Source organism: Myotis davidii, unplaced genomic scaffold (genome assembly GCF_000327345.1).
Source record: "Myotis davidii unplaced genomic scaffold, ASM32734v1 scaffold235, whole genome shotgun sequence".
Classification (NCBI taxonomy): Eukaryota; Metazoa; Chordata; class Mammalia; order Chiroptera; family Vespertilionidae; genus Myotis; species Myotis davidii.
Window position 1 is genome coordinate 3,726,622 of NW_006287462.1, and position 13,840 is coordinate 3,740,461.

Consider the following 13,840-nt stretch of genomic DNA (forward strand, 5'->3'; position numbering starts at 1 on the left):
TTCCTGGGAATCTCCTGCCTCCTTAGCAGTGCTAAGGATGTCCAACTACAGCTTAGGTCTGCTCCCTGCTGGCAAGTGGGCATCTCCTGAGGGCTGCCGGGCTGCCAGAGGGATTTCTGATTGCCAGCTTAGGCCCAACCCCCTGGGGAGCAAGCCTAAGCCAGCAGGTAGTCATCCCCCGAGGGGTCCCAGACTGATCGAGGGCACGGGCCGGGCTGAGGGCCCCTTCCCCCCCAGTGCACAAATATTTGTGCACCAGGCCTCTAGTTATTAATAACGAACTACAACGTTTGCTAATGACTGACTACTATAATCGTGCTGCATTAATTTCCCTTACACACCGGCGCACCATTTCTCTACACTAATACTAGCATCGAATATTTTAGCAGCTGATTGCCATGTCATTAGTCTTGGACTGACTTGTTTGGTGTGTGCAACAGGCAATATTTTGCTTTACTAGCATCGAATATTTTAGCAGCTGATTGCCATGTCATTAGTCTTGTACTGACTTGTTTGGTGTGCACAACAGGAAATATTTTGCTTTCAGAGAAAAGAAAAATAGGTTTATTTGTGTTACGCTTATTAACTTCTGCAATTATTCAGTGTCTGGTAAGTTAATGTTCAAGAAAAAATATTAATTTTTACTAAAATGTTCTATTGTTTTATGTTAACGATTACTCATTTATTTCAGCCCTTTGTATTCAGCATGTCTCTATCGAAATAAACCTACGTTTCTATGAAAATGGAAGCTTTTGTTTTTTTGTGGCCCACATAAACTTAAACCTTGTTTATTTGGCCCATCTTAGCCTTTAAGTTTGACATGCTTGTTTGAAATGGTCATCAATGTCAGGTCATGGATTTCAATTTGGGATTTAGGAAACATAGCCATATAAATAGACTCTACATTATGGATTTGAAGATGGGTGGAGAATCTCACATAGAAAATAAAAACATAAAGTCTCTTAAAACAAACAAACAAACAAAACAGGCCAGCTGGAATGGCTCAGTAGTTGAGAATTGACCAATGAACCAGGAGGTCACAGTTCAATTCCCAGCAAGGCACATGCGGGATCGCGGACTTAATCCCCAATAGAGGGCGTGTAGGAGACAGCAATCGATGATTCTCATCATTGATGTTTCTATCTCTCCCTCCCTCTCCCTTCCAATCTCTGAAATAAATAAAAACATATTAAAACAGTGACTTTAAAAAATTTTCCTACATTCCGATGTTGCTCAGTATGTTCTAGTAGTTAGTCGGAATCAAGCAGTAAGCAAAATACACAAAATCCCACAATCCACTGATAACCATTTTGTTAACATTTTGGTTAAATGTGTTCCAGACATACATTTTTGTAATATACATATGCATGTACACATAATTTTATAAAATAGAACATTTCATGTTATTTTGCTACTTTTTTGCCATACTCAACAACTAGTTGCAAATCTTTTAATGACCAAACCCAATTCTATATAAATTTTAAGGCTGTGCAGTATTCCATTTAATTGCATCATTCCCAAATTTGTATATGAAAACAATGCTGCCCAGCTGGTGTGGCTCAGTGGTCGCAGTTCAATTCCTGGTCAGGGTACATGTCCCGGTTCTGGGCTCCATACCCAGTGGGGGTGTGCAGGAGGCAGCTGAGCAATGATTCTCTCTCATCACTGATGTTCTACTCTCTCTCTCTCTCTCCCCACCCCGCCCCCCCTTCTGACAAAAGAAAAACAATGCTATGGTGAATGTTCCTATAAATACATTCCTGCATACTTCATTAATTTTTTTAGGATAAGGCATATAAAAATTACTAGAATACTAAAGGTATGTGCATTTTAAGTTTTGCTACACTTTCCCCAATTACAGGTTAATTTTATTTTTACTTTTTGATTAATCCTCACCCAAGGATATTTTTCCACTCATTTTTAGAGAGTGGAAGGGAGAGGAAGAGACAGAGAGAAACATCGATGTGAGAGCGATACATCAAATTGATTGCCTCCTGCACACACCCTGACCAGGGCCAGGGAACCTGTAACCGAGGTACGTGCCCTTTAACGGAATCGAACCTGGGACCCTACAGTCCCCAGGCTGATACTCTATCCACTGAACCAAACTGGCTAGGACAACAGGAGGGAAATTTTTTTTTTTTTAATCAGGCTGCTCTATGCGTGCCACTCACAACAGAAGCCCTTTTTTAGGAGGGGAATTTTAAAGAAATGACAAAGTACATTCAATTCAAGTATTTCTGCATAATCACACCACTGCAGAAGTTCAGTGTTTCAAATGGGAGATCAGCTAAAACCTAATATTTCTGAGCACATTTAGTCCTCAATGATTAAGCAGCATCTCTACATATTTTCCTACAACATTAACAAACATAATTTTGATGGACCACAATAATATATTCACATTTAAGCCTCAAGGCTTCAAATAATCAGGTAAAGGCAAGACTGAATATTTTGAAAATATTTTTTAAATGTCTAACACTAATAGGCTGGGCTGCTTTGACCATGTGACATGCACATACTTTCCCTAATCCTACAAAATACTATCTGAATTTGGTTAATTTACTGAACCAAAAATCATCGCACAATTTATGGGCACTGGTAAGATAACAGTACAATTTATATGCTACACCAATATGGTACAGTTTGTTTTTATTAAATATAAAAACATATACATAAATACATAGGTATATGAAAGTCCACAAACTTAATGCAACCCAGCCAGCCCTCCTGTGGCTCTGGACGTTGTCCTTTCCCTGGATCAAGCTTAATTTGAATTGGTTGTTTAAGGCAGCAATCTCTGGTGTTAACCTATGCCGCCATCTTCGGTTTTTCTTGAAAATATTTTTTAAATGTCTAACACTAATAGGCTGGGCTGCTTTGACCATGTGACATGCACATACTTTCCCTAATCCTACAAAATACTATCTGAATTTGGTTAATTTACTGAACCAAAAATCATCGCACAATTTATGGGCACTGGTAAGATAACAGTACAATTTATATGCTACACCAATATGGTACAGTTTGTTTTTATTAAATATAAAAACATATACATAAATACATAGGTATATGAAAGTCCACAAACTTAATGCAACCTCCAGCCAAGCAAGCAAATGAGGTCGTGAGGTGGGATGGAGGGAGGGGGTGTGGGCAATAGGACTTCGATATTTTGCTCTATATTTCTGTATCGCTTCATGCGATAATAATTTAGATATTCACATATTTTATGTGTTATTAAAAAGAAAGGCCAAAAAAAAGACACACATACACAAAAAAATAAGCCTGACTTTGATTTGCTGTTTTGGACTGAATGTGTGGTCTCCTCAAAATTTGTATGTTGAAATCCTCACCCCCTATTGGGAGATGGGAACTTTCAGTGGTGATTAGGTCATGAGGGTGGAGCCATCATGAGTGGGATTAGTGGTTTTATAAAAGAGCCCCCAGAATGCTCTCTCACCCTCTTTCCACCAACTGAGGATGTCCATGTGCATCCCGGAAGAGGGTTCTCACCAGAACCCAACCAGGCTGGCACCCTGATATTGGACTTCCAGCCCAGAACTATGAGAAATACATTTCTGTTCATAAGCAGCCTGAACTAAGATATTGCTAATATGCAAAGATATATGAAGTGGGGGGGGGGGAGTTGTAGAAATGTATACATACTATAATCTCTCCTATGTAAGGCAATTTTCTAGAAAGATATACGTGGCAGGTTATATTTTCTAAAAATAGCCATAGCACTATTACCAGTCACACAGTCTTCCAGAATCTTGCCACTCCCCGTCAAGAAATGAAGTCTATTTCCCCTACTCTTGAACCCAATAGCAAGCTTGTGACTGTTACAACCATGACTTTAGCAGAAGTGTTGAATGTATGTGACTTAGGCTACATCATAACAAGTTGCCAGCTGCAGCCTGCTTCTCTTCCTCCCCAATCCTCTTTGGAACAAAGCCACAACGCTGTGATGAAGCCACACAGCCACTTGAAAGGACCATATGTAAGTGTTCTTGCTGACAGTACTAGGTAGGGTTTCAGCCGCCCATGAGCATCAACTGCCAGACAGTGAGTGAGCAAAAGCCTCCAGATGTTTCCAGCTCCCAGCCTGAGTCTTCCAGCTAAGAATCCAGATGCTGTACAGCAGATAAACCACCACTGCGCTCTGTATGAACTCCTGACACACGGGTTGTGAAGTCCATAAAAGGTAGTTTTATGCCATTAAGGTTTGGGATACTTATTTATATAGCCATAATAACTGGAACAATATAAAAGAAACTGTTAATAGTTCAAATTTGATAAAGTGGCAATAAGGAGTTGGGGAACTCGGGGAGACCTTTTGTCTTTCCCTTTCTACATTTAGCACTGTGTGAATTTTGTGCCATGAGGACACACAATAGTTATCCTATCTAATAATAAAAAAACATGGTAATTGACCGTAACTTCAAAATGCCTCCCATTTGGCTAATCAGCGTGGTATGCAAATTAGCTGCCAACAAAGATGGCGGCTAATTTGCATACTGCAGGCAGGGTGGACAGCGCCATCCCGTCTACCCTGCCACCATCCGGGCCTACTATCTGCGACCCGGGGCTGAGGGCATCCCGTGTGAGACCCAACCCGGGGCGGCCAGGCGGGGCAGCAGTGATCCACCGGCCTGCCCGGGCATCGTGTGTGACCCGACCCAGGGCGGCCGGCCCGCCCAGGTGTCCCGTGTGACACCTGACCCAGAGCGGCGGGGTGGGAAAGTGTGGCTCCTCTGTCACCCCAGCTCCCTCATCACAGCTCCCTTGGGGGCCTAAGCCTTTAGTTGGCATCCCCTGAGGGCTCCCTGGCTGCCAGAAGGAGTGGGCCTCAGTCAACAGGTGGACATCCCCCAAGGGGTCCTGGACTGCAAATGGGCGCAGGCCGAGCTGAGGGACCCCCTCCCCCGAGTGCCCAAATTTTTGTGCACCGGGCCTCTAGTCTTTTAAATAAAACAAACTCTACCACAGGAAGAGTATCTAGTCTTCCACTGCCTTGATGATAGTGATTAAAAACATTAAGATTTAAGAAAGAAGTCTGTAGGGAGCAGCTATACGGTTAAGCCTTGGCAAAGCCACAAACAAGTCCCAGCTTAGAGGGCACAGCCCTCTTAGCATAATTAGGCTTGACCTTATGACCCCCCTAGATCTTACCTGGGTAGCTAATGGGCTGAGGGAGATGCAGCAAGTGCTGCCAAAACAGTGAAACTCACAAGAACATTGTAACTATGGTGACCACTACCTTGTTTACTTCTGGCTATAAAATAAAGGCTCAGCTTGCTGTCTGGATCTCTCTCTGTGGCCTCAGCCAGGCACTAGACCCAGCTTATTCTCTTTGTCTTTTCTACATCCTTTGCCGCCTGCCGCGCCCCCTCCCCCACACGCCCCCAGGTTCACTGAACCCTTGGCTGTGCTGGCACAGCTCCAAAGTCCAATAAAATTTCCTTTACTGACTAAAATAAAGACTGTAAGTTGATCATATGATTAAAAAGGCTTTGTAGCAGCATGGGAAATGCTAAATACTATTATTGAATTGGGGGAAAGTATACAAATATATATTTGTTAGAAAGATCTGGGAAAATGCATACCAAATTCATCTAGAGAAGCAGGAAATAAGCCAATTTGGAGAAGTGACAGAGGAGTTCAGTCTTACTTTCAATACATTGGTTGCTTTTTTTCAAAAGAACATATTCATATATGGTTTATATCAATTCTTATATTTTACAAAAATTAAAATATACTAGTAGTAGATGTATTTGCTAGATAGAGAGGTTTCTTAAGATTTTCAGGCCCATATCTTCTTCCAGGTAAAAGCCAATAGGTCTTTAATATGACTTCTTTAAGTACAGAAAACATTAGTCACAATTCACAGGGCTGTCAGGCCATATAGAGGAATCTGTCCAAGGATCTCCCAGATCACATGCTTATAGTACTTTAACCCCTTCCCCAATAATTTTTTTGTTAAAAACGTTTCTTTTTCAGACTAATTTTTTTATTTTGGTTCTATATAAGATTTTTGATGCTGGTTATGAAAACAGTTTGTAATTATTTTTTCTTCCCATTTTTGTGGTTAAGAATAGTATTTCCTCAGAAAGTTTCTAGATGAAATTATTTAGAATGGTACGTATGTAGCTGGTTTTTGAAGGTAAAGTTTTTAGACGAGTATACTCGTCGACGACTGAAAAAAGAACATTTTGTGAAAACGTGTATACACGTTTCTGCCGGGGAAGGGGTTAATACTGAAACAAATTTAAGTAAATTAAAGATGTAGAAGTTTAAATTACACTATTTAGATTAGAGCTGAAATAGAGCTCAAAACAAACAAGCAAGCAAAAAAAAAAAGCATTATCTGCATTCCAAATCTTAGATTACAACAGAGAATAGGAAAAACAGAGCATAATTCAAGTTCATATTTCTAAATCCATCTGTTCTCTCTTTCTGAAACACCTATCATTATAGAAGAAACTATATACCAAGAGACAGCCAGCCAGGAAAACATGAGAAGGAGGTGGTGGCAAGGGAGTAGGAAAGGATGAAGCCAGAATAAGTTTACAAATGGCTTCAATGGAAATGGGGGGGAAAAAAAGAAAAGAAAAAAACAGCCCCTCTCCAGGCAGTTTGTATGGTTTAAGGAAATATGAGTATTTTAAAACAAACAAAAAAAAAATAGCCCAATTGGCATGGCTCAGTGGTTGAATATGAACCAGGAGGTCATGGTTCAATTCCCTGTCAGGGCACATGCCCGGTTGCAGGCTCTATCCCCAGCGTGGGGCGTGCAGGAGGCAGCCGATCAATGATTCTCTCTCATCATTGATGTTTCTATCTCTCTCTCTTCCTCTCTGAAATAATTTTTTAAAAAATAAATAAAAACCCCAAAACTAGATACAGTAATTATAAATACCTCTTTTTTCAAAAAAAGAGTACTGACTTCAGATGGGGGACAAAAAATACTAGATAACATAAAAGAATATCTTATAATTAGATTATGGTTTTATGTTGGCATCTTACTACATATTCTACATCACTAAATATCCTTATTTTTATCACTATGTATATTCCCATATTAAGTCAAGTAATAAAACACAGAATTATATGTAACATGACAAAGATATCTAATTTTAATTGAGACAGACTTACTATATATTCATATCTACCTCCTTTGAGTCCTATTAGACAGTATTTGAAGAGTATCAGACTAAGAAAAATCTCTGTAATGTCAGATAATACCTCCATTTTTTTAACGTATTTTTTTATTGATTTCAGAGAGGAAGGGAGAGGGAGAGAGAGATAGAAAAATCAATGATGAGAAAGAATCATCGATCGGCTGCCTCCTGCATACCCCACACTAGGGACTGAGGCCGCAACCAGGGCATGTGCAAGACCGGGAATTGAACCATGACCTCCTGGTTCATAGGTTGATGCTCAACCACTGAGCCATGCCAGCTGGGCAATACCTCCATTTTTAATGTTTTTGAACATTCCTGAGACAAACAGAAACATACATGCACCCAGCAAAATACTACCGCATTAAGACCAGTCTAACACTTGTGTAACTCAGTGATATAATTAAATCACAGGAAGGAGACATGCCAAGAGAGTAAGTAAAGCTTTGTCACCAGCACCCCAAATGGGGCATTTTTTGTACTGCAGTGTTATCAACCTTGAACTTAAATGCTGTCTATAATGTATCATTTTAAAACATTCCCATAAATATAGTCAGAGATACAATCATTTACTCGAAAGTCCATATTGCAGATAGACAATACAATGAATGAAAATCAGATTATATTCTTTGTTCTGGTAAAGCTCACTTTAAGTAATCAAAACGTACATAAGTACTGATGAGGCAGTAAAGAGTCTGAATTGCTATTTGTATCACTGAGCCCTAGGAGACATACATGCTTTTTCTATTTTTATATGTATGTTTTACATTCTGATGAGAAAAAATTCTACCAGTTTAGAAATTAAAAGGTCAAAGAAGAGAAGAAAATCTTATTAGAATTATTGAAAAGCCAAACATTGTAAAATATAGTATTTTCTTTTCAAATCACCTAAGAGTACATTCAAAAATTTTATTCTCGAGTGGAAAAAGTCTGTAATTACAAATTTTTGTATATAACTGTACTGCTTTTAATACCTTTGAAGGTGCTTACAAAGTTTTCTTTTTAAATTAATTATTTGAATAGACAATACATTCACACAGCCTTTTGTTTTGTTTTGCAGGTTTTTTTGTTTTTGTTAAACCTCATCCAAGGATATTTTTCCCTGGATTTTTAGAAAGTGGAAGGGTAGGGGAGAAACATCCATGTGATAGAACCATTGATTGGTTGCCTCCTACATGCACCCCGACCAGAGCCAGGAATCGAGCTTGCCACTGAGGTATGTGACCTTGACCAGAATCAAATCCAGGACTCTTCAATCTGCAGTCCAAAGCTCTATCAACTGAGTCAAACCGGCTAGGGCAGTGGTCAGCAAACTCATTAGTTAACAGAGCCAACTATCAACAGTACAACGATTGAAATTTCTTTTGAGAGCCAAATTTTTTAAACTTAAACTATATAGGTAGGTACATTGTTATTAACTTAATTAGGATACTCCTAAGGCTTAGGAAGAGCCATACTCAAGGGGCCAAAGAGCCGCATGTGACTCGTGAGCCGCAGTTTGCCGACCACGGGGCTAAGGCATATTCACAACTTTTTAAGCATCCTATATAATAAAAGCCTAATATGCTAAGTGTCTGGTCATCCAATCAATCAAAGCGTAATATGCTAATGATATGCTAAGGCTGCTCAACCGCTCACTATAATGTGTACTGACCACCAGGGGGCAGACAGTTGACCAGTCAACCAGTTGTTAAGACGTGCACTGACCAGCAGGGGGCAGATCGTCCGACTGGTAGGTTAGCTTGCTGCTGGAGTCTGGCTGATTGGGACTGAGCGAGAAGGGCCGGATACACCCTGGAGCCTTCCTGCAGTCCCTTCCCAGCTGGCCAACCTTCCATGCCCCTACCTGGCCCCAATCATGCACTGGTGGGGTCCCTTGGCCTGGCCTGCATCTCTCACAATCCAGGACCCCTTGGGGGATGTTGGAGAGCCGGTTTTGGCCCAATCCCACAGGCCAGTCCAAAGGAACCCGCTGGTGCACAAACTCATGCACTGGGCCTCTAGTAAAAATACAATGAAGAGTCTTTCTCCTCCTACTTTCTCCTAGCCTTCCACTGCCCCTTTGGTTTTTCTTTTTTTCTTTTCTCTCCTCTTCTTTTTTCTTCTTCTCTTTTCTCTTTCTTTTTTTACATCCCAGGACTTATTTACTTATTTTTAAATTTACCTTTGTTGTTGAAAGTATTACAGCTGTCCCTCCATCCCCACCACCCTTGATTTCAAATATAGTGCTTTTTAAATGCCTGAAGGAGATCAACAGGCAGTGGAGCAGAACATGGTACTAAGAAGCAGGGCAGGGCCTGGAGCTAAGCTGTCAGATTGAGCATCCCCTGCCACCCACTAGTCAACTCCAACACCTGGGAAAAGTTTCCTCATTTGTAAAAGGAAAACCTACATTAGATGCTTTCTATGGACTTAAAATAGTACTCGACTTCCTTCAAACTCTCCCCAATGTAACTGTTAGGCGTCTGAGGTATATCCCTGGAACTGCTTCTATGTACTTACAAACATATACTGACCTGCATACCTCTCTCTCTCTAACCTGCAAAAGCATCCCTATGGCTTTCACTAGCATTTCTCAGATACTTCTAAAACACTTCTGTTTGTATTTCTAGTAGTTTTTGCATTCTCTGTTGTTCAGGACATAAAGGTTTATATCTCTTTGATGAACTGAGTTTTTTTGGTCAATATACTAGGAATTCCCATGTCCCATTTCATTGTTTTGGCTTTAAATTATATTTTGTCTGAGATTTAGAGTATCACATTCTTTTGGGACAACTTTTCCCCACTCCTTTATCATTTATCAAAAAATAGATCACTTTGGCTGCTGTAGTGAGACAGAACCTGAGGGGAGTCAGGTATGGCAAGAGGAGACCTATAAGAAGGCTAATTTCAATAATCCAGGCAAGAGATGATTTAGATTAGACCAGGATGTTGCACTGAAGGTGTGAGAAATGGCTGGATTCTGGATATGTTTTTAAGGATATGTTTTGAGCTTAAAGGATTTGTTTCTGCATTAGCTATGGGGTTGAAAGAGTAAAAGATGACCTAAAAGTTGTTCCTAATATCACAGTAACTAGAAAAAATGTTTGCCTTATATTTGAATTTAGAAATAAAAATTATCAGCTCTTTAACTTCATGAATACACAGGAGAAAATATTTTTTAAAATATTCTTTCCTCAGACTCATCTATTTTTATATTAAGTTATCACAGATATGACATTGCCATTATATTTCTATATCCACAAGAGTAAGATTTAATTTATAAGTTCTTAGTTTATTGCTTTCCCTCTAATGCATTCTTGGGGATCATATGTCTTAGTATATGCTGATTCTAAAAGAAATATCATTTACAAGAAATACACTTCTGATCACTATATATAGACACCGAGTCAGCAGAAAACCTTATTAACTACCAACAATTCAAATATTTGAGCAAATGTTGGTGCCTGTCTTTAACTGGCCAATGACAATATACCTCTGTACAAGAGTATTCTAAAACAACAAAATGTTATAATGTATAACATAACAATATGTTTTATTGTTAATAATGGTTAAATTTCTCCTTTCGTACATAAAAAGTATAATGCATAAATAGCCCGATACTTAAGCTTATAGATTAGGGAAATCTTAAAAACACCACAATTCAAACCTCCTTCAAAGTCTATAGACTACTATCCAAACAAAGTATGTTGGCCAGAAATCTGCCTCTGTTAAATAATTTGAATTTTTAAATGCTTTACATAGAGATTTTTATTGTCATGCCATTTGAAGGAGTAGTATTTGAACTATATCATTAACAGAAACTGACTTCACAGCACTTTATCAGGTAAACAAGCTCCATATAGTTAATAACTATAGGCAGAATGTTACTCAACGATGGGGAATTTCACTAACATAAATAAAGAAATTTGTTTTTATCTTTAATAAAATAATTGCTGGTATTTTAACCATAACTTAAACCACTGTGGAATTTCAACTAGGAAATAATTTTAGTGACCATCAGATGAGAATCTTTCCATAACATTTTCACAAAAACAGAGCAGAAGCAGTACAGTTCAGTTCTGAATAGGACTGTCCTGTACATCTCACCAGATTGATCAGCCTTCTCATCGCATGCTCATGAGAGCAAACACATTCACAGGGATCGAATCCTCCTTCTGCCATGATTACCCAGCTTGATTTAACTTGACTGTTTAAATCTAGGAGAAAGGAAAAAATATTGTAAGACTATCATTCAGAGTTACTTTTTCTCTTAAGCTAAGAAAATTTCATATATTGTACTATTCAAAATAGACCTTTTTAGTTCATATTTATTAATAACCTATATCTATGAATTTAGTACTAACATTATATGAATTCTATGCCAGGTAGCTTACTCAGTTAGGATGTCATCCCGATACACCATGGTTATGGGTTCAAATCTTGGTCAGGGCACATACGAGAATCAATAAATGCATAAATAAGTGGAAAAACAAATAGAAGTTTCTCTCTCAAATCAATAAATAAGGGAAAAAATTTTAATGGCAATGCTAAGTATTCATCCCCGTGGTTCTGATTAAATAAATGATAGTATAAGTACATCCTTTACAGCTGCTGGAAAGTATGAGGCAGATTTCTATGTGATGATTTGGGGAAATAGCAAGTTAATACTGAGATGAAATCAAGTTGTAGAACAAGCAGGGCAACCTACTTCCCATCTGTTTTCTGAAGTAAGGGGAGGTAGGGATTGAAAGGGTAAGTGGCATTAGAGACAACCTGAGCTGAGTAGCCTAACTCTCCAGAAGCAGGAAACACCAAATAACAATTCTGACTACTTCCTAGTTCTGAGGCCACTCTGTGTCCACACCTTTCTTTGAAAATTGATTAGCCTTCATGTTAGAGAACTGACTATATATATCCAACACAGAAAACCCTGAAAGTAAATATAATCCACCCTTATACATAAAGTTACCCTTGAAAGCCTGTTTCTCAACTGTCTTTTCAAACTGTCCATAAGGAAAAAAAGGGGCTCAGACTGCTGGTGTGATATAGGCAAGTGTCCAATTACAAATACTGGTCCTTCCTTCCTCCCTATCTGTGCCTCCCTAGGCCAATAAAATGTCAGTTAATACCGCCCTAGCCGGTTTGGCTCAGTGGATAGAGCGTCGGCCTGAGGACTGAAGGGTCCCAGGTTCGAATCTGGTCAAGGGCACATGCCTGGGTTGCAGGCTCAACCCCCGGTTGAGGGTGTACAGAAGGCAGCTGATCAATGATTCTCTCTCATCATTGATGTTTCTATCTCTCCCTCGCCCTTTCTCTCTGAAATCAATAAACATTTAAAAATAAATAAATAAATAAAGGGCTTAATACCTGTCCAGTTCTGGAGCCTCTAAACACAGAAATGCTAAGAAAGTACATACAGTAGGTCCTCCAATAACAGTTCTGTTATAATGTTGACGAGAAGAAAAAAATTGATCCCCAGCAGGGCCCACTGTCTGTCTGGAGTCTGCAACTTCTCCCCATCTCTCCATAGGTTTCCTTCCACATCCCAAAGATGTGCATGTCATGTGAACTGGAGTGTCTACATTTTCCCAGTCTGAGTGTATGTGTGTGTGTGTCCGTCCCTGAGATGGAAGGGTGTCCTGTCCAGGGTGGGTTCCAGCCTTGCACCCTGAGCTGTGGGGAGAGGCTCTGGACACACACCATCCTGAAGTGGAATAACCGGGCTAGAAACTAAAATTATCTTATTTGTTTTTATTCATTTTTTGAAATCTATTTTTATTGATATCAGAGAGGGAGAGAAAAGAGAATCCATCATAGAAACATCAATGACGAGAGAGAATCATTGATCGGCTACCTCCTGTACACCCCCTACTGGGGACCTAGCCATGTGCCCTTGACTAGAATCGCACCCAGGACCCTTCAGTACACAGGCCGACGCTCTATCCCCTGAGCCAAACCAGCCAGGGCTATTCATCTTTCTTAAATGTCTGTATAGCTCACATTTATTTCAATGTTTACTATTAGAAGTGTTTTGGGTCTTTATATAGCAGTTTGGTCATGTTTCTGTGACCAGAAATATGCCATAGGAACTTAACTCTTATTTATATGTTAGCCTATGGTAAAATTGGTTTCTTATACATCACTTTGCTGACAGCCACAGTTTCCAAGAACCCATCAATGATATTAAGTGAGGAATTACTATACTAGCAAACTGACTTTTATAAAGAAAGGGAGACGTGTTTTTATCACCCATTTAAAAAAATTTATTTTAAACCCACACAGTTTAAGGGCAGGAACCCATCTGAGTCATCAGTCTGTCTATAAACACCTCCCTCATTGAGTAAGCCACAGGGATGAATAAATATTTACTGACTTTTGCCAAGGTTGACTTTCTCTGTGTCTATATATGCCAGGAGCACATAAATCAACTAGAATTTTAAAGTATACATGAGTTTTAATTTGCCTCTCCAGTAAAATAAGAAAAAATATTCATAAATAGGGCATTCCTCAATAGTGTTACTCTTCTATGGAATTTTCTTCATGTAAATTTGAGCTGTTTTAAGTATTATTCAGTTTTCAGTTAAGAGTTTCCACTTAATAGTACTTGTTTTTTAAAAAAATAGAATGGAAACAGTTCTTTTGTCTAGGACCTCAGCACACCAGCAGCTAAGCAAAAA

The 13,840-nt window shown here is 39.2% G+C and overlaps 1 protein-coding gene across 1 annotated transcript in view; it reads right to left on the bottom strand.

Annotated features, from left to right (window-relative positions):
- SMIM14 (small integral membrane protein 14) overlaps positions 1–11,380 on the bottom strand; it is a 29,656-nt gene extending 18,276 nt beyond the window's left edge. The window contains exon 1 of the mRNA XM_006759297.2: positions 11,271–11,380. Within this exon, the coding sequence (XP_006759360.1) occupies positions 11,271–11,345 (75 nt within the window). The 5' untranslated portion in view covers positions 11,346–11,380. The remainder of the gene's footprint in view (positions 1–11,270) is intronic.
- Between the last annotated feature and the right edge of the window lie 2,460 nt (positions 11,381–13,840).